The sequence below is a fragment of the Pleurodeles waltl genome, chromosome 3_1 (assembly GCF_031143425.1).
Source record: "Pleurodeles waltl isolate 20211129_DDA chromosome 3_1, aPleWal1.hap1.20221129, whole genome shotgun sequence".
NCBI lineage: Eukaryota > Metazoa > Chordata > Amphibia > Caudata > Salamandridae > Pleurodeles > Pleurodeles waltl.
Window position 1 is genome coordinate 646,870,798 of NC_090440.1, and position 25,702 is coordinate 646,896,499.

At 44.4% G+C, this 25,702-nt stretch overlaps 1 protein-coding gene across 1 annotated transcript in view; it reads right to left on the minus strand.

Annotated features, from left to right (window-relative positions):
• The window catches only part of LOC138284410 (intestinal mucin-like protein), a 329,644-nt gene that overhangs the window by 102,853 nt on the left and 201,089 nt on the right, over positions 1-25,702 (minus strand). Inside the window, exon 10 of the mRNA XM_069223147.1 lies at positions 5,303-5,428. Coding sequence (XP_069079248.1) covers positions 5,303-5,428 — 126 coding nt within the window. The remainder of the gene's footprint in view (positions 1-5,302; positions 5,429-25,702) is intronic.

Sequence of the window (25,702 nt, forward strand, 5' to 3'; positions counted from 1 at the left end):
GTGGGATGATTCAGTCATGCAGTCATTGTTCTTGATCCAGGTGTTGGACATCTTGTCTGTGAGGGAGACAATAACTTGCATGTTGTTGGCTTAGGAGAGGACATTGATTTCTGGAGAGAGGATGACTGAAGGGATCATGTATGTGTTGAAAAGGGTTGGGCTCAGAAAGAATCCTTTCAGAACTCCAGAGATGAGGACATGTGCGTCCGAGATGTATGGTGCAAACTGACTGACTGGGTCCTTCCAGTAAAGAAGTAGCAGATTCATTGCAGTGCATGTCCTTGATTTCTTATGTTGTGTAGGTGTTTGATGAGGATGGGATGGGAGACCACATCAAACTCTATGAAGGTATCCAGGAGAATGAGGGCCTTAGTGTCTCAAATATCTAAAGTAATGTAGATGTCAACTTTGGCGGCGATAAGGGCCATTTCTGTGCAGTGGGTAGATCTGACCTCAGACTGAGTGGTTTCTAGGAGTTGGTGGTTATTGAGGTATTCAGTGTTGAGTCTATTGAAGGGTCAGTGAAGAATATCTTCAGCAGTAGAAGGACAGTTGCATGTTTCCAAATATCTGTGAAAGTAGTGGAAGAGGCAGACGCATTTAGAATGGGTGTGAGCAGTAGGAGAACACTCACTTGCCAAAATAAATATGTGATGGATTAATCCCTTCAGTAGGGCTGGCTGCTCATTATGTTACAGTCATGCAGTCTTTTTAATGTAAACGAATATTACCTATCCTATTGTGGCCAATAAATGTGTTCACTTTTGTTAGGTTGCCTACCACCACTCATTGGGAAACCTTCATCAGATGACTTACCCTTGATGTTTCTTAATATTCCATTCTTTCCTTTGGCCCCTTTGCTGTACTTTAGTCTTATGTTTTTATATTGTCTAATATTTAAATATAAATGGTACTTGCTCCTTATTACTTCCTTATTGGGTTCTAAGTTCTGTTCGATTGTATGTACTGGTATGTGTTGAGCACTCCAGTTCGGATGGAATTGGGCTGCAGTCCTGGCAGAGCACTAAATAATGTCAATAGGAAACCTTTCACTTAGTTGGTGTGGATCTAGATTACAACATTCAGCATAATCCTTGAGCTGAAAACGCCCATTGACAACTTCAGGACTGCTCTTAATGATCTTCTGGATCTGAAGATGCCAATAACATCTACAAATATACTCTTAAATCACTTCTCCTAAAACAGGTCTGAGGCCTTGATTACAAGTTGCAGAATTTCAACCATAGCTGTAACTCTAGGGCATCAGGGGCTTGGGTGGTGGGGGCCAGAAAATACCTCCCCCAGCAACTGCATCAAAGCTCAATGTGGTTGTAAAGAAAATGTCAGAAACTCTTAAATACCTGCAGTTAAATTTCATAAGCACTGACATTCTGAACACACAAGAATCTTGATTACATTTTGCACACAGTAAACTAAAAAGTTGTTTGAGATCTATAGGGGAGTGAGACATGCTGATGGGCATTGAGGACCCTTCTCTCCTGTAATACTAAGCCCTTAAGAGCCTTATAAAAGGAGCAGCATTTATGTTTACCTTACCGAAGATCTAGTTAAAGGATGAGATTGTTTCTCGCTTTTTCATTTTCCAATGGTAACCATGCACCTTTGGGCTTATTCATTCAGGCATGTTCTCTTAAATAAAATCAATGCACCAATTTTGCATTCCCTTTTTCACTTGAATCAGTATCCTTTCAATAATAATGAATGCGCTATCATAGCATTACTCCAACATATGGAATAGAATTTGAAGCAAGCAGTGATCAGAAGGCAGTAAACTGAAGCTGAACCTCAAATACTCTAAGATATCTAGGCTACCTTTTGTGGAATTAGAGATTCAACAGAGAGGTGCTAATCCTGTCATAATACTAACTTGCCAAGGCATGTCTTTTGGAGTAAGAAGATAGCTATTCTGTTTCTAGCACTGTAAAGGGTAACTATTTGAAGTCCATCTGCTGCTGCAAGACTCCAAGAAGGTTTCAGACTATACTAGGAGATTTTACTATGTGTTTGGAGAAAGGGATATATGTCAAACAGTGGGCTATCTTTATGACCCCGTTTAGGTTGCTCTTGCACCACGCAACGTGATGCAACAGCGATACAAATCTTAAATAAGATTTTTTAAGCCACACAAAACCACATTGTGTGACTGAGTGGCTTAAAAAATCTGACGTAAGGCAAATCTCAGGCAAACATCTTCGTTGCCTTACTCTGCGCCTAGGGAGGTGTTCCATGGGCGTTGCGTGGGTGTTCCCATTTCATTGCAAATGCTTGTTACATATTGTCAGTGACGCATGAAGTGAGATCCGAGGGAGACCTCCTGATCATTTGCAGCCCACCTTCCAAAGACAGTTAGCAGGTATCTGTTATTTAGTTAATCAAGTAGAAGATACAGGTCAAGCAAAGTTAAAGTATCCGAGTTTCCCTCACCTGTCAGGCAAGGCAGAGCCTTGGTGCACTCAATGCCCACGCCTGGATACAAAACAAACTACTAACGTTCACATGTAAAATGTCTTTCTTGAAACACCCCTATTGGCAACCGATCACAATCATGTTCGCAAACTTGGCCAGGTAGGGTAATTGACCACTCTTTAGGCTGGACTTTAGACAATAAAAGAGGCGTACTGATAGTGGACCCTTAAAAAAAGATAAACTGCTGCATATATTGACTGATTACAAAAGCGTGTTTCACTGTTAGCTATACCGACAGTTTGATATGAAAAATTCTCAAGTGCTGGTCTTAATCCGTTTTAAGGCTCGATAATATGGGGAGTTCCAAGGTTAGTTAATAGAACTATTTAATTACAGGTTGTACACCACCTGCCTGTTAGTTTCGATGTTAGATACTGTCCTTTGGGAAAAATAGACTCCAGTACATAAGGTGGATCCAGTCTCATTCTTCGTCCTTGTCCCCATTTGCACATAGTTCTTTTATATGTGCATTGGAATACTTCTGATTTCACACACTATTCATGATAAGTGAGAATTCTCAAATTTTAGATATACAAACTTTGAGCGTGCGCCAGTGACAGAAACCTAAGGTACGCTCGAGTCATGGTGAAATTGTCAGGGGCTTTGTCCATATATAACACTGCTCTAGTAGCAGTGAGAGAGCAGGATTAAAGGTTAACTAAGCATTTTCAATGCAACGGGTCTCGCATTTGCTCAAATTAGAGCTATTAGCGTTGTAAAGAAAAAAAAAGCAGCGCTATCGCACTATGTAAAATGCAGCGCGATCGCGCTGCATGGAAAATAAACAGATAAAGTAGTCCAGACCCAGGCTGAAAACATCGAGCCTTGCATGTTTTTAGTAGTTTGCCGGTGCTCTGTAGGTGGGCTAAGCACCGGAAAAGGCATGATGTATGCATGCCTTTCACAAAAGAAAACAAGCGGATTTTAAAAGGCAAGCCCAGAAACCAATGTAAGTGACTGAAGTGACATTGGTGTGGTTTGAAGCCCAAAGAGAGTTTACAGAATGGACGGAGCGCTTTGCGCTCGCCCATTAAAAACGATCATGATCTATCAAGAATAGCTTCAGTTGTGATTGCTCCAATCCATGTCATCAAATGACTCATTGGTAGAGACCAGCTAATCAGAACGCTCTTCTACCTGTGGAGGAAGGTAAATCATGCCAGTCCCCAACTCTGATGATCACAGCAATCTTTTTTGACCTTTTTTGACCTTCCTTCCACAACTTCTTCAGTTCTCACTCTTATGAGGCATACATATCACCTGATTTCAAGTTGGGGAGAGAAATATCTCCATGGATCATACTGCACTGCTAGATTCCAAGGGCCTCATTTATAACGATTTGGCATAGGACAGCACATCGAGTCTTTTTGCTACGCTGCCCTACACCACATCCAAAGGGCAAGAATGCACTGTATTTGCGAGGTATGGTGGTATGATGCATTGCTGTCCTTTCAGTCACCATCGGCACACAATTTGGTGCCTACTGCCAAAGCAGGAACCCTTGCACCATGTTCCAAAGGTATCTGAGTTGTTGGCAGGATTTATTTTGTGGAGGAAGGGACACATGCCTGCACAAAAACAATCCACAGTGGAATTTTCCTTGTTACGCCTGCTCTGGGGAGACGTAAGATTTTGGTGCTGCTCCCAGGTTTACGTGATTTTGTAAATCTGGGGGAGTGTCAAAATCCATGGGTGTTGGTGGGAACACCCACTGCAACGCTCATAGAAAGCCTCTTTGACGCAGAGTAAGGCAATACAGCGCTTTGAACTGCCTTGCCTTACTCCATATCCACGAGGCCATGCAAAGCCACGCAGGGTGGCTTTGCATGGCCTCATAGATATGATTGAGAGGCCTGCACCACCAAAGCGTCTAAAAAAGTGATGCTGCGGTGCTGCAGGCCTCTTGTAAATAACCCCTCAAGTTTTTACTGGGTGTGGAAATGCACTAGTGAAACAAAAGTGCCTCTGGACACTTTTTTCTGCACAAAGCAGATAGAAAATGTATATGGAAATAAAGGAAATATGTGGCATTGGATGCAGTAATTTGGGTGCAGCATGTTACTCCTAATTTCAGGCCTGAAAAGTAAGAGTGGGCTCTATTTTGGGATTAGATACCTGCATCAGTACTCCCACTGGAATACCTCCACCTCCATTTATCAACTAATCAGAATCGGAGCCGTAGGTGATCAAACCGACTGAAGTGACAGAGAGAGAGAGTTAAGAAGAGGAAACAATTTTCACTGTAAAAAATGTCTACTAAGGTAGTCAACGGCTCATGTTTTAACTGTTGCTAGTTCAACAGTATTTCATGTATGCTGTCCACAATTGAGGGCAATATCCTCAATCTGTTGAGTACGGTGATCCAACGGGTGCTCTGGTCCTGCTTCTCGTTCACGTTTAAATAGGATGAATGTATAGCTCATGCTTTGAAGCAGAGAGGGTGCCCCAGGATATTACTGTGGACTTTGTAACAGTGAGGGTTTACAAATCACATGTGTACTTAGTAAGGGGCAGTGAGGGGGGTTTGGTGATAGTGTTATTTGCTGTGTCACAGTAAAGTTGCTCCAGAGGTACATGTACTAAAGGTGGTACGATGAAGCAGCTCAAGCAATATTTACACTATCTCTGCAGCAGTCTGATCGCCCCTTTTATATTTATACTGATTGTGTAGTGCTGAATGGGCAGTGATCCTGTTTCAGACTAAGTAATGGTGAGGGTTCTTCAGTGCTATTTCGAATGGCTGTGTAACTGCGAGAGTGCGGAGTTGATAATTTAAAGAATATGTCTCAGATGATGATAAACAGAAAGAACTCACCGGTGGACATGGTGCACACATCTGCGTAGAACATTTTATCTCGTTTAGCTGGGAGTTCGGGTTCATTCTGTCGCTGCACGTACACGAAAAACAGGGTCCTTGAGTGGAGGGAACAATCATGTTTGGCTAAGAAAATACAAGACAAAAAAAACAGAAACTTGAAAAAATAGTATTAGGTTGAGCATTTCCGCTTGAAAAGTCACAACATTACCCTAAGCAAAGGCGACGAATGACATAGAGATTAAATGAATTCACTTTTAATTGTCTGGCACAAGTGTGACTTTGATGCAACAGCTCTTCAGAATTGCATTGATTATCAAAGGAAAAAGAACAATGTCAAGACAAAATACTTAAACATGACACGGCTTGGGCGTCTATACCAAGCCCCAATCAATTTAGGAAAATGTCTAGAAGGTTCCTTCCCTCCCAAATCTATTTTACCTAACCATTGTATAATAGCCACTCCCTCCCTAACATAACTAGCCCAAAGAGGCACTTATTGGTTGCAGTAGCACAACTGCGATTTTGGTTACCATGTTTTTAAAGTTGTGTGCTCGCATCTCTTCTCTCATTTGATAGACCTGAGAGGTGCATTCAAAAATTAAAGTAACATTTAAAATTGAATCATGTCTTAACCTAGATTTCAAATAATGGTGGATCATATTTGTTAGCGCCACTGAGCTGTGAAAATATATTTGCAAAGCTGTTTTTTTTCCTACAGGGATATTGAAAAGTTGCAGTTCTGCATCTTAAATATTCATTTTGGGCCAGATGTACATAAAAAGTGGCTTGTGGTTCCGTAATAGCTATTCTTTGTGATTTGCTATTAAGAAATCACAAACTGGGATGTTGTACAGTGTGCTTGACACTGAGATTTCCAAATGGGTCTCAAGAGACCTACCTCATTAGTATTCATGAGGGAGGTCGCAATTTGCGATCCATTTGGGAATGGCCACAACCAAAGGGAATGGCGGCCTTAAGGGGGCAGCAGACCGCCATGTCTTTGATTATTTTTAAATAAAGCAGTCTTTTTTTTGTAATGCATCCTGTTTTCCTTTACATTACAAAAAACAAAAAAATAAGTGAAAAGTTTTCTTTTCATTTTTGAACAGTAGGCTGTTGTCTGTGGGACCACTCTCTGCTCTTCAAAAATGTGTGCACCCCCATTCGAAAAGGGTCCCTTGGGGACCCCTCCCCGGTGGTAACTGAGAATGTTTTGCAACCACATTTCCAGTCGCAAAACATTCTTACACGGCCCTGCGACTTTCTATTAGGAAGGGATGCCCTTGGCACGCCCTTTCCTAATAGCGACTCAAAATACTTATTGTGTGAGTCGTTCCCCCAGTTACCGACTGGCGAAATAAGGATGGTACATGGGCAAAAGCCTTTTACCGGTCGCCAGCGGCCAGATGGGCTGTTTGCAACCGGCAAATCTGTTTCATACATCTGGCCCATGGTTCCTAAATTATAATTCAGTGGCAACTTCATTGCTGTAAAGTCAGCCACAAACTTGAAACCCCAGTTTTCACAAAATAAATCACTATTGGAACACTTCAAAACCCTTTTTACAAACCATATTTCAAATACCATAAATCATCACTGTAAAAGATGAAGCACTGTTTCCTTGTCTAAAAAGAACTGTTTGTTGCTAGCACACATCTCGGATAGTTATCCGAAAGCCTTCTTAAAGATGTTGTCATTTTACCAGCACATGAGTATCATACATGCTGTTTTAATGTTGTAGTGTAGCTGTATGGCAGTGACAAACTAGAGTACGAACTAGGTAGTCATAACTCTTAATGTGAATCACCAAGACGACCACATCATGATTTTTTAAAACTCTTTATTCTACTTTTTTTAATTAAAGCACACCATCGCTGTTAATATTAATCATAGACAGTTTACATTTGAGCAACAATAAATCACATTGAATTTGATCGAAACTACCTCCCGGTTTTGAATATGTCCCATTTCGCGATATTCGTTCTGTCCGTAGGTAATTATTTATTCCACCTCACCTGATGTATTTCCCTGCTTCCCATATACTGTGATGCTTCGGTTAGTCTCACAAGCAGCGTAAAAGTCCAATTCTGCCCTCCATGGGTCTAGAATCGGAGCATCCGCCGGTCGCCATAGGCATGTTTTATCCATATTGGCATCACCAGACCCAACAATACCCTCTCTCTGCTTGCGTACATCCCTCCTCATCCACCGGTTGGAGACGAGCTATTTTAAGGGCAAGGTTAAGTAGATCGTGATTTTTAGCCTACGAATCGTCATTGTTAGTTACATGTGCACCTCAATCATTCCACCCGTATGTAGTGTATCGGCCAGAGCAGCCGGCCTTAGAGCTGAGGAACTAGGTTTGAATCTCGGTGCTGGCTCAATACCCTATGGTTCTAGGCAAATCCCTAAATGTCTTCTCGCCTCCCAAAAATGACTGTGTTCTTGAATATCGTAACTTGTGTTCCTGTAGGGCACTCCAATGTTATATTTGGTGCTCATGTAAAGCGCTCCAGTCCCGTGGGGTCGAGTTCAAGCTATCTAAAAGGGCAAAAAAAGTAAGACAACAGTACTCCATTTACAATAGGGAACATATACCTTGTGTTATAGAGGGGCCTACCATTGACCAAAGTTGGTTATTGTTTGTTCTTATTTTTTGATGTTCCTTGAACTTTTTAAAATCCAGTTATGCCCCCTTAAAGAAGGACTCGCCTTGAAAGGCTTAGGGATAAGGGGCACGAACATTCAATTAAGTTGAATGTATAGCGTCAGAATAGAGGCATGAATGATATTCACCCTTCTAAAAGGACTTTCACAATAAATACTTTTCCAACAAGTGGCCGCGGTCACACATCATACTTAAGGTACTTCATGTTCAGAGGTATTCATCCAGGGCTAATAGGGTCACTTCTCTTGCATGCCTTCATCAGAATGCTGAAAGAGAGCCAGCAGATATTTGGACCAAAAAAAGAGTATCTTGCACATGTGGTCTTTCCCTTTCTAGTTTCCAATTAAAATTAGGTAGTGTGAAAGGATTCCATTGTTCTGCCAACTGTCCCCGTCCCTTTCCAAGTAGCTAATCCTTGCTTAGTGGTCAGCAGTCAACATCAATTGACCCTTCCTGAGCTCTGAAGCAGGTCATCGTACTCCAAATCCTTAACTCTCCCAGCCAAGCATATATATACCAGCACTGGAGGTGTGATAAGTGGTAGAGCTGGCTTTAAGCCAGTTCTGGCTCAGGCAACCTAAATTACATTTTAATAAAGTTACATTTCTATTTAAGTTATCAATAGTCTCATTTCATCATTAAAGCAGATTTTATAAATTAAGCAGGGAAGTGGGTGTGTCCAAGATGGCTCTTGAGTAGCTGCATCTCCACAGAGCTCTGCTTCCCTCATTTGCAAAGGCAGCTGATTCGGAGTGCTCCTGGGCACCACAAGGCTTCAGCACTTTGAAGGAAGCCCCCTGATCACAGTGGACAGCAGTCTTACAGGTTTGGAGTTGCATCAGCATCTGTTGGCGAGTTCTCTGACCACGGTAGAGGAGCTCCGACACAGTTAAGATGGTGGCCGCTGAGGAGCCTTGATCCTGAAGGCCCCAGAGTGCCGTACTAAATTGCCTTCAGCCTACCAGCATCCGCTGAACTGCCCAGCACTTGCAATCGGCAAGTCCCATGGCAATGAGAGCGTGGTGATACATGGCCAAAGCCCCACATGGGGTGTGAGCACAGCACGGTGGCCGGCACTGGGCCTAAGAGGAGACATCGGCAACCGAGAACTGGATCGGGCCTCCAATGATACAAGGCTCTTTGGCACGCCTTGTGATACTGAAGCAGCACAACTACGTAGGGGCTGGCCTGAGGTGGCATAGGGGCACTGGATGGCAAATGTTGATAGGTCCCGCGCTGCTGGTTAAGGCTCTGAGAAATGGCTTGCAGTGACCTTAATTCACTGGCAAAATAAGAGGCACAGACACAGTGCAGAGAGAGGCCCAGATGCAATGCAGAGAGAGGCAGAGGGGCACTGCTGAGAGCAACACCTATTCCCTCAGAGACAGCAACAGAGGTTGTTGTGGGCCCTACTGAAACTGAGGACTCGCAGGGGGAATAACACCATGACTGGTATGATTCTAGGACCCAAACCACACACCCCGGAAGGGCAACTCGCCACAGCGCTCTCAACTTTGACCGTCCGAGAAAGCACCCACCACCGTAGCAGCCTCAGTGAGTATCGGGTCCCAATGGACCCAACAGATTAAGCAGCAGTGGGATCCTGGCCTCAGTGCATTAGTAGACACACCTGGTGGGACTTGCAGTGCATGAACCCCTTCTCCCCCCACACACACACACTTGGGGATGCAACCACAGAAGATGAGGCTCAAGGTGATCCTCGCGTTTTAGTTGTGCGGGGGTCGACCCTTCACCAACCGTTCACTCTCCCTTCCTTCCCCGCTCCTCTGACAAGACTCCACTGATGAATACCTGACCAAAGGGACTCCCTAAGAGTAAGAGAGTACACATGGGCACTCCAAGCAGCAGGGACTGGTGGACCCTGATTTTCAGCAGTCATCCCACCCCTATTGGTGGGGCAGACCTAGTGACAAAATGTCCACTCACCTCAACAAAAAAGACACTACCTTTAAGGATGTGCTCAGTAGGCCGCCGTCAAAATAACTGAACATCAGGTTGTCTAATCTACAACATGCTCCAACGTGACTGTGACTGCAACAGACCCCCAGAGGAGGAGGCACCTGTCACCAGTGCCTTTTTAGAGACCCAATTTAGCACCTTGAGAGACATCATTGCTGACCTTAAGCAAGATATGTCAGCAGATGTCAAGGACATTAAGAGAGACTTGGGAGAGCTAGGTCAAAGATTAGTCACTTTGGAACAAGCCAAGAACTCAAGAGGAGATGAACTCGATGACGCCTGACGTGAACTATTAGAACTATGGAACAAAACGAGGAGCTAAAATATCACTTGGAAGATCTTAAAAACACTATGGGCCTGATTCAGACCCTGGCGGACGGCGGACGGCGGAGGCCGTCCGCCAAGGTCCCGCCGACAAATGACCGCACCGCGGTCAAAAGACTGCGGCGGCCATTCAAACATTTCCGCTGGGCCGGCGGGCGCTCTCCAAAAGAGCGCCCGCCGGCCCAGCGGAAATGCCCCTGCAACGTGGACGCCGGCTCAGAATTGAGCCGGCGTAGTTGCAGGGGTGCGACGGGTGCAGTTGCACCCGTCGCGTATTTCAGTGTCTGCAAAGCAGACACTGAAATACTTTGCAGGCCCTCTTACGGGGGCCCCTGCAGTGCCCATGCCATTGGCATGGGCACTGCAGGGGCCCCCAGGGGCCCCGCGGCACCCCCTACCGCCATCCTGTTCATGGCGGGTTTCCCGCCATGAACAGGATGGCGGTAGGGGGTGTCTGAATCCCCATGGCGGCGGAGCGTGCTCCGCCGCCATGGAGGATTCAATCGGGCAGCGGTAAACCGGCGGGAGACCGCCGGTTTACCCTTTCTGACCGTGGCTGAACCGCCACGGTCAGAATGCCCTTGGGAGCACCGCCAGCCTGTTGGCGGTGCTCCCGTGGTCGGTGACCCTGGCGGTCACCGGCCGCCAGGGTCAGAATGACCCCCTTTGTGTCACTCTAACATCAGAATTAAAGGGGTGCCTCTTCAGATGGACTCTTAGAAACTGGAGGACTATATCATCCCTTTGTTCTGCCATGTGGCATCAGACCTTGTGGACAATGACATTGTTCTGGAGGACATCCATAGAGCAGGCCTACTAGCTAAGTCCCATGGCACGCTTCAGGATATCCTGACCTGCTTACATCATGACCATCAGAAAGAAGCCATCATGTTGACAGTGCGAGACCAGATGCTAACACCTTTGAGGGATCAAAGATGTGGTTATACCAAGACTTATCATGTGTAACGGTACATCGCTGTAGAGAAATAACTTCGACCTGCCACTGCCTTCCTAAGGGTGAAGGGGATCTGGTACAAGTGGGTGTCACCCCTTTTGGCTCATCTTCATCTGGATTAACAAGACATGCGCAATCTACACCTTGGAGGAGGCGAACTCATTGCTGGGCATAGAGGCACCACAGATGTAGGAGAACCAACACCCGAAGCCACGGCGCCCACCTCACTCATTCAGCGCATTGTAGCACCCCTCACAAACAGCAAAAAAGTACCTTTGTAAACCCACGGAAACAGAGAGCCACAAAAAGATAACAGCCTTACTGCGCCAGCTCCAGTGCCAGGACAGCATGTGAGACACTATGTCAGACCCTGTAAATGACTAATAAGATGTTAGGTTGCCTGCACCTTATCTGCTGGACATCTGGCCTGATCACCATGGTGCCGGGGGCCACTCCTGCTTAGAACTAAGAAACCCTAGTCACCCTATCCCCTCTTTAGTGACACTTTTTTTGTGAAGCGGCAGAGCCCCACTTATATTCCAACTCTGACTCATGGACTCACTCGCCGACGAAATTGACCTCTCTAACTTTGTTCACCTTGTTCCTGGGAGGTGAACGCTCCAGTTGTTCTGTTTTGTGTTGCATCCCCTTTCCTCTTGCTCAGCGACTCATGCAAGGATACTGCCTAAGGTGGTGATGGCTAAGCTGGCCCGATAGGGGAGAACACACTGCTGCTCGATCCATCCTTGCTTGTCTGCCTTTATTTCACACTCCAGCCAATAGTTAAACAACTCAGTCTAAACCTCTGAGGCCTCAGTGGGCCAGTGAAGCTTCTAACATGTTTCTCCGTGCTTAGAATCTCCAACTGTGACATTTTCCTTACCCAAGAAGGCCACCCTCTCAAAGGGGACTAGAAACACCTACAGTCCATGCTTTGATCACCAATACTTCTACTGTGGACCAGGGAGAGGGCAGGAATGACAATCCCTTTGGACCTGCACTTCCCGCGTTGGGTCAGCTAGACAGGTGGAGCTGCCGGGAAGCCTACTTTCCCTATGCATCTAACACTTAATAACATTTACACCCCAAATGACCATCAGGAGGCCTTCTTCCTGGATGCTATGGGCTGGGTGATGGCCAACCCGATGCAGACATTCTAACAGAGGGCAAATTTAACTCAGTATCTGATACACTCCTGGACAGATCTGCTCAGAAGACAGGGCAGGCAGGGGTGTTCACACAAGCAGGCCTCAAATGGCTGGGGGACAAGAGATTGGTAGACGTGTGGTGATTGCGTCATGTAGCAATAAAAGATTACACATACTTCTAAGCAGCTCACCATACACATGCCAGAATAGATTTCTTTCTGACCTCTCCCTACTTTACAGTAGCTACTACACTGGTGGACATTAACGTAGTCACTGTTTCATACCACTTACCTTGTCTCTATCACTCTATGCATCTCAGACTCCAAATCTCAACCCTACACCTGGTGCCTCAATCATCAGTTACTGACATATGACTCAACTATCTTTGAAATCAATGACGGGATCCGTACCTTTCTGAGAACCAATAACACACCTGATACCCCTGTTGACTTACTGTGGGACACTGTGAAAGCAATGTTACGAGGCAACTTTATAGCTTTTACTGCCTGACTTAAAAGAGACATGGAAGACAAGCAACTTCACATAGGACAGGTGAGGGAATTAGAGGAGGCCCAGAAGCAGTCTGGTTCCCATAAAGAACAGAGCCAACTTACAATAGCCAGAAAATCGCTTAAGGCCCCAGACATGAACAAGGCAGAATGTGATCTCCTTCATACTTAAGAAAAATATTACTCGGGGCCAATAAAGCAGGGCAACTTCTGGACATCTGCTATGCGTTCAGGCACTCAAACAGAGAATATCAGAGATTCAAGGGTCACAGGGTTGCAGAGTGTTTTAAGACAAGCAAATCACTCATGAATTTGAGCACTTATACCCTAAATTGTACACAGTGGAGGCGCTTTACCTGGGGGAGACTTGGACCTACCCAAACCAGGTCCAGACTGACTGCATCCCTGAAGATGCTTCCTTACAATTACACAGGGATATTTATCCCAATGTGGTACTCATACCCATAACGCACCTGCATTCAGGTAAAGGACTTGGCTAAGGCAGCTACACTTCTGACTTTTATAAGGCATTTGCGGTCCCACTGGCCTCCTCCTTGTCTCCTTCTATATTATTTCAGTGCATCAGGCCCCTCACAGATACTATACGATAGGCCACACCCCAAACCTGGAAAGAACCTAACATTCTGTTCTTCATATCGCCCCCATCTCATTGTTCAGTGTTGATGCTATGGTCTTCACCAGTATATTGGTGACCCCTCCTTGCCCTTTATATGCAGAGCCTAGTAGACCCTGATCAGACCTGGTTCATTCCTGAGAGGGGCTGCAGCAACAACACCAAGCACCTCTTCCACCTCATAGATAGTAATTGTCGCTCTCGTACTCCAGCACTCCTACTCTTAGTTGATGCTGAGAAGGCCACTAGCCATATCTTCAGCTGGTGCTGGTCTAGGCTGGTCTTGGTAACAGATTCTGGTGAAGGATACGGTGTAGCTACAGTCAGAGTCAATGGGCTGATGTCACAACTCTGCAATGTAGCACACGTCCCTGGCAGGGATGCCCCTTGTCACTACTTTTTGCCCTCCAAATGGAGCCATTCACAGAAAGAGTGTGCAGACACCTCCATATAGCAGGCATTACCATAGGAGGATCGGGAGCATAAAATGATAAATGATGTAATGATAGCTGTTACACAACCCTTCACATCTCTCCCACTGCTGATGCGGGAATCAAAAACCTTTTGGAGAGCCTTGGGCTTTAAGGTAAACCACCAGAAATCAGAGGCTGTTAATCTTACCACCCCTAACTACAAAGTCTCGTTACCTTTCCTTGGGCCACCCAGGGGGTAACATATCTAGGCTTGCAAATATTTCCCACACTAAAGCGTACAGTGGAGCGCAACTATGCTGCATTGCTCCATACTGTCTGATCAGATCTACAAACTTGAAAGGGAAGCTACCTCTCTTGGATGGAAAGGCTTGCAGCGGTTAAGATGACCCTTCTACCCAAGATACTCTATGTTATGCAGACATTGCCACTGCAGCCTCCCCGTACGTACATGGATTTAATTGAAGATTACATATGGGATAATAAAAAGTAAGGCAATGCAAAGAAACAAGCATTCCTTGCAGTGGCGGAAAGTGGGCTGGGCATTCCCGACTTGATGCAGAACTATCAGGCTGTACAACTCCGCTATTTGGTAGAATGAAAACACAGAGAAGCACTTGTGCTTTATAGACCAAGCAGTAGCTAGGATACATATCTGGAAAGTACCATGGCTTGGCTCCTTAGGCCACACTAACCACCAAGGGTCTGCATCTCTCCCATAGTCAGGGATTTGGTAGGCGTTTGGGATAAGGGGCAGCAGTTGGTACAAAAGCTCTCTACCCATATATCACCACAGATGCTGATCATGGGGAATACCGACTTACCTCCAGCTCTCTTGGGGACTGCATTTTCACAGTGGCAAAAAGGCAATTGCAAAAGGGTGAGGGCTTATTAGACCAAGATGCTCTTCTGGACTTTGCACAGATCCAGTGGAATCCTTTCCAGTGCACAATGGCAGTATGTTGCTATACAGCACTGTGTTACACAGCCAGACTCACACCTGCACACCTGCTGACCCGTTTACATATTTGGAGAAATGGCTACTTACTCGTCCCACAGATTAAGGTCTTTTTGCACTAAACTTGCGCATCTGCTTGTAGCGCCTGCGGTAAGGAGACTTTACTTACAATTATGCATTACTGGTACCACACCCCTGCTAGAACGGTTGAATGGGAACAGGGCAGGGATGAGAGACACTGGAAGCAATGCAGATACACATTCTCTTGCATTGCCCTAAAATACAGTAATACTGAACGGATGTCTTGGCAGACACTGACAAGATGTACAAAACCGACCTGCCCAAGTTCCCCAGCTATATTTTGTTTGGACCTCCGCAACACGCTAACATACCCCCTCTGATCGGTGAAGGGGAGGGCTAGTACCCTTGCTCTCTGTGCAGCCAAGCAAGTCATCCTGTACAAGTAGGGTGAAAATAGGTTGCAAATGCAGCTGGATTGGCAGCATAAATTATGGGAACTCCTTGACATAGAGAAACTGACAGCGATGGTGGACCGCAAATTACCACAATTTGATAAAACCCTGTATAGTTTCTATCTAAAGAATTTAGGGAACTATCCTACCCAGCCTTTCTGCGGGTACTTCGCCTCACACAAACGGACAGTGACGTTGACCGAGTGGTACAAGTAGTAGCTTAATCTGCTTTGTCAACCTCTCTGGCCTGTACACATTGCATTCTCTGATGCTGTGAGTTGTCCAGCAGATCGCTCCCTACCTTCCTTCCATCCCTTGACATTCCCCTTTATCTTACCCCCTCCTCTCTTCTGCCAGTCTATCCTCCTAACTTCCCCTCCCTCTGGTTAACCACCCTTTCCCATTGTTACACATCACTGTCCTACAGAGGTGGTGTAGAGATTGTTCTGTATTGTTTATTTCTTGAAGTGCAATAAAAGAGATTTAAAACTAAAGGAAGCAGGAAATACCTTTGGTGCATTTTTGTATCCATTTTATATGTGTGTATAAAGGACATTTGGGGGAAATATTACAAGGCCTACACACTGAAATGCTTTATCTGATTGTGCAAAGGAATTTTAAACTTCCATGTCACTGTGACAGTGGTGCTTCTGGCCAACATTCATTTTTGCCATATGTGTGGATGGTGCGACCATGCACTGCAGCCTACACATGGAATTTAACTTTCTATGCCATAATGCTGTTTAAACACCCTTTACAGTGGTCTTACAGCTAATTTAAAAAGCTCAATTAGTGAGTTACAATGTACAGTAAATGTTTTGGAAGGAAATATACACTCTTTGCTATTGTTCAGCATGTTAAAGTACAAAAAGCCCAGGTGGAATTGCTATAGCTGTAAAACCAATGTACTAGCTAATGATGAGAGGGAAAATAGGTCTCCTTTGTCAACATCACCCAACACCACAACCAGTTGATTGAACAGTGTCTGTTTACTGGTGATTAATTTTATTTATAACAGAACATATTTCCAAACTTATTTACAATTGCATGCCCACTACATATGATAGCAAGAGCTCATGCTTCCACTTCTCCTTCAGTTTGTGTATTAGCCACCAAGCGCTCCCCTCATCCTCACTGTCTGATACCTTCTGAGCATTACCTTCTAAGTGCTCTCTTTGTACTATGTACAAGAGAAATAACTTGCAGCCCTCTACCAAATTCTAGACCAAGAACGTTCGAGAATGTCTCTTTGTAGATGATCTGACCGTCTCTGCACAAATACATGTGATTTAAAGGGTTGGCTCATCTTGAGCCCTCTATATCTATGTGAAATGTTACCATCAACATAAAAGTCTTCCATGTATATGGAACCCCTGCTGGCACCATGCTAACGCTATCCTGTCATGCCCAATGTACAAGTTGTGTCAGCCGATTTCAAGTTTACTCTCTCTCCAAACTCAAATTCTACAGTGTATGCTTGAGTTTTTACATTTATTAGTGTTAGAAATTGGGTTTTTGGTTGGCAGTCAGGTTACCCCCTGTCCAAGCAAAAGCCCTCACTCTAGTCAGGGTAAGTCACACACAATCCAAGATTATCCTGTGCCCACCCTCTGGTAGCTTGGCACGAGCAGTCAGGCTTAACTTAGAAGGCAATGTGTAAAGTATTTGTGCAATAAATCATACAATACCACCATATAGCACCACAAAAATACACCACACAGTGTTTAGAAAAATATATAATATTTAGCTGGATAATTGTAGGTCAAAAAGAACAAAGTATGCAATGGGAAATTGTAGGGATATCACTGAAAAATATACAGAGTCTTAAGTCTTTAGAATATAAACAAAGTCTCTTTCAAGCACAAGTACCTGGTTTGGAGTGGAAAAATCTCCTCAGAGGGCCACAAAAGAAGAGGTGCATGGCAAAAGGGTGTGTGCGTCGATTTCTCCCCAGCACACACAGACTTGCGTCGTTATTTTCCACGCGGGGAAGTCGTGCGTCGTTTTCCGGCGCGCGGAGAGTCTCTTTTCGTGGGTCGCGGGGATTACCAGATGTCCCGGGTCTGTGCGTGGATTTTCCTGCTTGTTTTCCGGCTGCACATCGTTCTGCGGGGCTGCGCGTCGAAATTACGATCTCACGGCAGGCGTCGCGTCGATTTCTCCTCTAGAGGTCGGGCAGCGTTGTCCTTGCGAAGCCGTGTGTCGGATTTTCGGTCGTCCCAAGAGCGTCGCGTTGATCAGCGTCGGTGTGCGGCGTTTTTCTCGCCGCGGAACAAGCTGTGCGTCGAAATTTTCGCTGCACGGAGCGTCCAAGTGAAAGAGAGAAGTCTTTTTGGTCCTGAGACTTCAGGGAACAGGAGGCAAGCTCTATCCAAGCCCTTGGAGAGCACTTTCACAGCCAGACAAGAGTTCAGCAAGGCAGCAGGCCAACAGCAAGGCAGCAGTCCTTTGTAGAAAGCAGACAGGTGAGTCCTTTGAGCAGCCAGGCAGTTCTTCTTGGCAGGATGTAGTTTCTGGTTCAGGTTTCTTCTCCAGCAAGTGTCTGATGAGGTAGGGCAGATGCCCTGTTTTATACCCAAATGTGCCTTTGAAGTGGGGGAGACTTCAAAGAGTGGCTAAGAAGTGCACCAGGTCCCCTTTCAGTTCAATCCTGTCTGCCAGGGTCCCAGTAGGGGGTGTGGCAGTCCTTTGTGTGAGAGCAGGCCCTCCACCCTCCCAGCCCAGGAAGACCCATTCAAAATGCAGATGTATGCAAGTGAGGCTGAGTACCCTGTGTTTGGGGTGTGTCTGAGTGAATGCACAAGGAGCTGTCAACCAAGCCCAGCAAGACGTGGATTGTAAGGCACAGAAGGATCTAAGTGCAAAGAAATGCTCACTTTCTAAAAGTGGCAATTCTAGAATAGGAATGTTAAATCCGACTTCACCAGTCAGCAGGATTTTGTATTACCATTCTGGCCATACTAAATATGACCTTCCTGCTCCTTTCAGATCAGCAGCTGCCACTTCAACAGTGTATGAGGGCAGCCCCAATGTTAGCCTATGAAGGGAGCAGGTCTCACAGTAGTGTAAAAACTAATTTAGGAGTTTTACACTACCAGGACATATAACTACACAGGTACATGTCCTGCCTTTTACCTACACAGCACCCTGCTCTAGGGGTTACCTAGGGCACACATTAAGGGTGACTTATATGTAGAAAAAGGGGAGTTCTAGGCTTGGCAAGTACTTTTAAATGCCAAGTCGAGGTGGCAGTGAAACTGCACACACAGGCCTTGCAATGGCAGGCCTGAGACAAGGAAAAGGGGCTACTTAAGTGGGTGGCACAACCAGTGCTGCTGGCCCACTAGTAGCATTTAATTCACCAGCCCTATGCACATAAAGTGCACCTTACTAGGGACTTATAAGTAAATTAATAGTCCAATCAGGTATGATTCAAGGTTACCATGTTTTAAGGGAGAGAGCATATGCACTTTAGCACTGGTTAGCAGTGGTAAAGTGCGCAGAGTCTAAAAACCAGCAAAAACAGTGTCCACAAAGTGGAGGGAGGCAGGCAAAAAGTTAGGGATGACTACCCTAAGGCTGTCAGGTCTAACAATTAGTATCAGGGAAATGGAAAGGGAGCGATTCAAAGAGTTCTCACTGCTCCATTTCAGTACCTCAAAATGATCCTGGCCCGGAAATGGTCAGAAAAGGCCTGAGTGCTTGTGGACCATGGAGTATTTCTCAATTGCTTGATTCCTGTTTTAGCTTGCACTAAGGATTTTTCCTTAACTGAGAAAAAGGAGCTGAAACCTATTTTCAACTCAGTGGAAATAACATACCTACTAAGAACTGATACTTTCCATTTTTATACTGTTTATCCTGCCTATTCAGAAGATCATACAAGATTATATATGCCCTGGTGGTAGGTGGCAGGCCAGTGAAGAGATACCAAACCTACAGTGGCATGCCCAAAGCCTTCTTTCCAAAATATATTCTTGTACTCTTTTTTTTGTGGCCAGTACAATACCTTTTTATTATTGGTAGTTGGTCTTAAGTCCCAAAATGTATGGTAACGCTATAGCTCCTCTAGTAGTAGAAGACCTGATAGTTGGGGATTACAGATAGCACAGAATATCATCTGCAAATAAGGCAACTTTAACATGGCCAAAGAAATGTGTGCAATCCTTTGATTTCTTGATTTGAGCATAACATTTTGAACAAATGCTTCAATCGAGAGGGTGAAGATCACTGGAGACTGTGGACAGCCTTGGCCTGTTCCTCAAGGCAATGTCATTGATATGGATAGGATGGAGTGAATTTTTCAGTGTAGCCAACGGAGCAGCAAAGTTTGCTGCGATGAAGGAAAGCACCCAGGGACCCAGTCCTGATTCTCTAAAGTCCAATGAAGAACATTCCAATTCACTCTATTAACCACCTTATTCGGATCAGGCAAGACAAGGTTATCCTGAGTATTGTAGTATATGGCTCAGTCTAGATTATAAAAAGTCTAATGTGGCATTATCTCCAATCCAACCTTTTATATAGTTTGCTTTGTAGGGGGAGATTAGTATCATCCATATATCTTCAAGTATGGTCATATGGATCTAGGTGAAAATGTTTAAATCACTATTTAAATGGGCAAATGGAGGGAATACTTTTTAGATTTGAGCAGCAGAGATAAAGTGGGTTTCTTAATTCGAGGTGTCACTCTGTCCATAACATAAAAATAATGAAAGTCTTAAGTGAACAGGATAGACCAATAGATCAATAAATGCTTTATAGCTGGATGACAGAAATTCATTAGGCCTTGGTACTTTCTTTCACATTGCAAATGAGAAATGGTTTGATATAAATTGTCTTCTGATGTTGAGGCATATATAAGATTTGGTGTGATTGTTAGGAAGTGGACATTGTATTGTTATTTTAAGCCACATGGGTCTGCATAATATAGGCAGAAACAACTGTGTAAACATGTCTATAACTCACTAGTCAGAAAGGTGGAGTTGTGCTGTCTCTGCAGAGGCCACTGTCCCACCCACCATTCTCTTCTTATTACGCCTTGCACGTGCAATACACGCAGTCTCCTCTAAACCTAAAATGTGGGGAGATTTTTGGCAGGGCTTGCAGGCCTCCACCTTTACTGAACAAGCCCACCTTTCAGCAGCTAGTCCACCAGTGCAGTTCTCTCCCCTAGATGTTTTCTTTGTGCTGGGTTTTCCTTATGAAATGTGCACAGAGTCTCCAGTAAACTGGACTTCTCCTTCCCAGGGTTCCTCTGCAGAGACTTCTGTGAAGGTATACTTTCCCAATCCAAGAAGGCAGCTAATTTTGTATTCCTACAGAAACCTTCCCAAGCCAAGATAAAGGGCAGCTGGTTTTGACATTAGTTCCTACATCCTGTCTATAAAAGGGGAGAGAGCCTTCTACTCCTTACGTTGCAATTCTTTGAGCAGTACTTTCTTGTGTTTCTTCACTTCTAACCTTTTCTCTGGTTATTCCCTGGTGTTATTTCATCCTACCTCCCAATTTTCCTACATTTTGTCCCCCAATTACTCTCCAGCATCTGGTCCACATATCCTGTTGTCAAAATTGGATTTCTACTGGATTTTCATCTCCTTCATGGGCTGCCTAGTTGTTCCTTAGGTCAATACGTCCTGAACAGCTCCGAAGTCTCACCTCCAACTGAGAGGTTTTTCCTTTTGGGATTTTTCCTCCTTGAGTCTCCTTCTATATGGGGTACCTTCTGCTTGGCACTACCTTGTGTGAGGGTCTTCCTTACTTCAAGCAGACCAAGACAGTGAAGACGTGGACATACAGAACCTGTGAGACTGTTAGGCATCAGCCCTGTGAAATGAGCAGCTCTATATAATCTGAAACCAAACAGACCTGATCCTGAATTTTAGGTACCTATATTTTATAGATTAGAATCTGATCAGCCTTTTCATCCTTCTTGTAGTATAATTGCTTGTTATCAAGTAGGCTAGGGGTTGCATGTTTAATAAAAAACAGTCTCCAATTTGCCCCTGACCTTTTTAAGATCTTGATTTGTGTGCATATCAGGAATTGTTGAGGTCTGATTCAAATTTATATATATGTGCTTCTAATTCAGCATGTCTGTATTTTGGTCACCTAATAAAGGTGGCAGTATGAGATATAAGTTTTCCCATTAGTCACTGACATGTTTCATAAGGGGCCTAAGGCATATTTTCAGTTATATATTCAGACAAATAGTTTTTTTTAAACTGCTCTGATGTTATTCCAGAAAACTAGGCTGCAGAAACAATTTCATTATTTTTAAACTTACAAGGTGGTGGTGTGAGATTAAAAACAAAGCAAACTAATAGGTTTTTCAGTCGAGAGGACATGTCTGCCAATCTCTGTTAAGAAGGAAAGTGATATGTGCTTCAGTGGGATTTCTGAAGATTACAGAAGAATGTACAATCTCTTTATCATGGGTGAGTAGGACCTAGATATCGACGAGGTTGAGCTCGAGCAAGCGAGTCTTTAGTGAGGGTGGAAAACGTTTTTCAAAACCCAGAGGAAGATGCTATCTCAATCCATAGGTTTAGTGAGACATTGTAAGGTCCTGGACAATGAGTTTTGCTATTGTGGAGAACAGACACTCATCGTGTGTTTAGTCTTCATCCTGCTGCTTGTTTTTCTCTTATTCATTGCGATTGTCATATGGTATTGAAGTTTCACCCTCTTAATCATCGTGCTATTCTCCATGGGGTCATTGAATGCTGTTTCTCACTCAAATGGAAAAGTGGGGAAATAAGGTATCCCTAGAAATATGGAACCTGTTTAGATAGCAGGGGTTGTGTGCCTGTAAAAGACATCCCTTTTGACAGAGTAGTAGATAAACACATCTTGAAATATGGAAATTGCAACATCATTATGGGAGATCGGTTTTCTGCTTTTAGGATTTTCTCCCTGATCTTGAAAAAAAGGAAGGCTTATCAGTACATCAGGGTTAATAATTTCATGGGAACTGCGGACAATGTGGGAACAGAAGACAACATGCATGTGGTCTTGATGAATAGCTGATTCCTTCTGGAATTGGTCCTGGCTGAATTGCTCAAGCTCAGAGTGTTAGATTGATTGTGGAACACCATAGCTGCACAAATTGTTCTATTTGAACCCTTTTTCACAGTGCTGTCAACATTTCATGATGTTGGAATTTGAGTTCTTCCACCCTAGTCTCCAACTCTTGTTTCTCCTGAACCCCTTCTAATGTCATTGTCATTAGTTGGACACCCCTTGCTTCCACTTTTTAGATAGTGTGATAGAGTTCTGACACTGCTTTGATGATTTATGTTCCAAGATCCTCATCTTTTTCATACATTCCAGCATTAGGAGGCAAATGTTACCATTAGGGAAAGAAGCATGGAAATATTCTGAGATGAATGAGGCTCTGGCCTACTCTAACTCCTGTAGATTTTTGCTTTTTCACTACCTAGTCTCTCTGAGTTATCACTCAATGTAAAGTGCAGAAAAAAATTACATTACAACAGTGGAATTCTCATAATTTTCAAAATTTCCTATTAATTTCACAAATTACATCATTACATCACATTAAGAAGTTATGCTGGTGGTTACTAAAAATGAGGTCTCTAGTTGGAAGAGGCTTACACCCTCATCCAAGTAGGGACCACAATCCTAGTCAGGGTAAGTCCAAATTTTCCTGTGCCCACCTTCTGGTAGCTTGGCATTGAGCAGTCAGGCTTAACTTAGAAGGCAATGTATAAAGTATTTGTGCAATAAATCATACAGTAACAGAGCGAAAACACCAAAAACATACACCACACAGGTTTAGAAAAATAGATAATATTTATCTGAATAATAAAATATAAGATAAAAAGATCTAATAAGCACAAGTTGAAATATCACTTTTAAAAGTTTTAAAAGAGTCTCAATCGTTAGAAATTCCCATTTGTTTCTTTGTTACACACAGTACCTGCGATGCGTAAAAAATAACGGTGCACGGAGACCGCAGAGGAGGAGATGTGTGGAAAAATAAGTGTGTTGCGTTGAATTTTCCAGCACAGCACAGAAGATGCGTTGTTTCTTTCCATGCTGCAAGGGTTTGTTTAGTTTTTCAGCGCACAGTCTTGGTTCCTCACTGCAACGAGGAGATGTTTGAGGGATGATGTGATGAAAATTCTTGATGCGCTGGAAGAAGGATCAGGCGCTGCGTCAATCTGATAGGGGATGCGTTAATTTTTTCATTGCAAGGCAGGCACTGCATGGAATTCCCGGTCGGGGTGTCAGTGCTGCGTCATTCCAGTTGGCTGTGCGGCCATTTCTCAGCCGCGATGCAGGCTTTGTGTCGATTTCTGCAGGCGTTGTATCGATTTTTGACACACAAGGAGTTTCTTGAAGAGGTAAAGTCTTTGTTGGTCCTGAGACTTCAGAAAAAGGAGGCAAGCTTAATCCAAGCCCTTGGAGATCACTTTGGGGGAAAGCAGAGTTCTTCCAGCAAAGGCAGAGGCCAGCAGGGCAGGAGGGCAACAGCAGAGCAGTGGTCCTTCTCAGCAAAGCAGTCCAGATGAGATGTAGATCCAGAAGTGTCTGATTTGGTGGGGTCAGAGACCCAATTTATATACCCAAAATTGCCCATGAAGTTGGTAGACTTCAATGAGTGGTTTTGAAGTGCATAGGTTCCCCTTTCAGCCCAGTACTGCCTGCCAGAGTCCCAGTGGGGGTGTATCAGTCCATTGTGTGAGGGCAGGCCACTGGCCTTTGAAATGTAAGTGTCAGACCCTCCACCCTTTCAGCCCAGGAAGATCCATTCAGTATGCAGATTAATGCAGATGTGACTGAGTGTCATGTGTATGTGGTTGTCTGGGTGACAGGCACAAGGGAGCTGTCAATTCTTGATAATACCAAGGCTTTGGTCACAACTTTGAGGTTTTGTTCTCAGAGAAGAGGTCCTTAAATCAATCTAAAAGATGATGATTATTGTTACTGCCCATCATGTAATTTTTTTCTGAACGTTAAGCTGAAAATGAAGAGAAGAAGTGTGCTAAATGCATGTAATTCACTTGCACATTATTACGCAACATAATAGTCTGGTCACACGCGCCTTGACTGTAAAGTGTAATTTGAAGAGCGCTATCTGGCGATTGTGGGGATTTTTTATTTGAAACTGATGTTTTTTTTATTACCTGATTTCTTTTGAGTGCGTTCTTTTCTTGCACTTTTGCACTGTCTTGAACTTGCCGTACTAGTTTAGAGTTCATTTCATGGCGGTAATTTTAGCTGTATTCCACTACTTAAAGGGGCACATGCCGCAGATGCGCAGCGGGCGAGTTGCTGGCAAGCGAAGGCGCACCAAAGGAAAGACCGTTTGCGACCATCTGAGGCCGGAACGCGACTAGCGCCGCTACTGCACCCATTCATGGCCAGGTATTTGTTTCCTCCTATTTTTTCTGACCTGTTGTTGTTGGCTTTTGACCTCTGGGCACTTTACCACTGCTAACCAGTGCTAAAGTGCATATGCTCTCTGTGTAAATTGTACTATTGATTGGTTTATCCATGATTGGCTATTTAATTCACTTCTAAGTCCCTAGTAGAGTGCACTATGTGTGCCTAGGGCCTGCAGATTAAATGCTACTAGTGGGCCTGCAGCACTGGTTGTGCCGCCCACTTCAGTAGCCCCTTAACCTTGTGTCAGGCCTGCCATTGCAAGGCCTGTGTGTGCAGTTTCACTGCCACTTCGACTTGGCATTTAAAAGTACTTGCCAAGCCTAGAACTCCCCTTTTTCTACATATAAGTCACCCCTAATGTGTGCCCTAGGTAACCCCTAGAGCAGGGTGCTGTGTAGGTAAAAGACAGGACATGTACCTGTGTAGTTATATGTCCTGGTAGTGTAAAACTCCTAAATTTTTTTACACTACTGTGAGGCCTGCTCCCTTAATAGGCTAACATTGGGGCTGCCCTCATACATTGTTGAAGTGGCAGCTGCTGATCTGAAAGGAGCAGGAAGGTCATATTTAATATGGCCAGAATGGTAATGCAAAATCCTGCTGACTGGTGAAGTCGGATTTAATATTACTATTCTAGAAATGCCGCTTTTAGAAGGTGAGCATTTCTTTGCACCTAAATCTTTCTGTGCCTTTCAATCCAAGTCTGGCTAGGTTTAGTTGACAGCTCCTTGTGCATTCACTTAGACACACCCCAAACACAGGGTACTCAGCCTCACTTGCATACATCTGCATTTTGAATGGGTCTTCCTGGGCTGGGAGGGTGGAGGGCCTGCCTTCACACAAAGGACTGCCACACCCCCTACTGGGACTCTGGCAGACAGGATTGAACTGAAAGGGGGCCTGGTG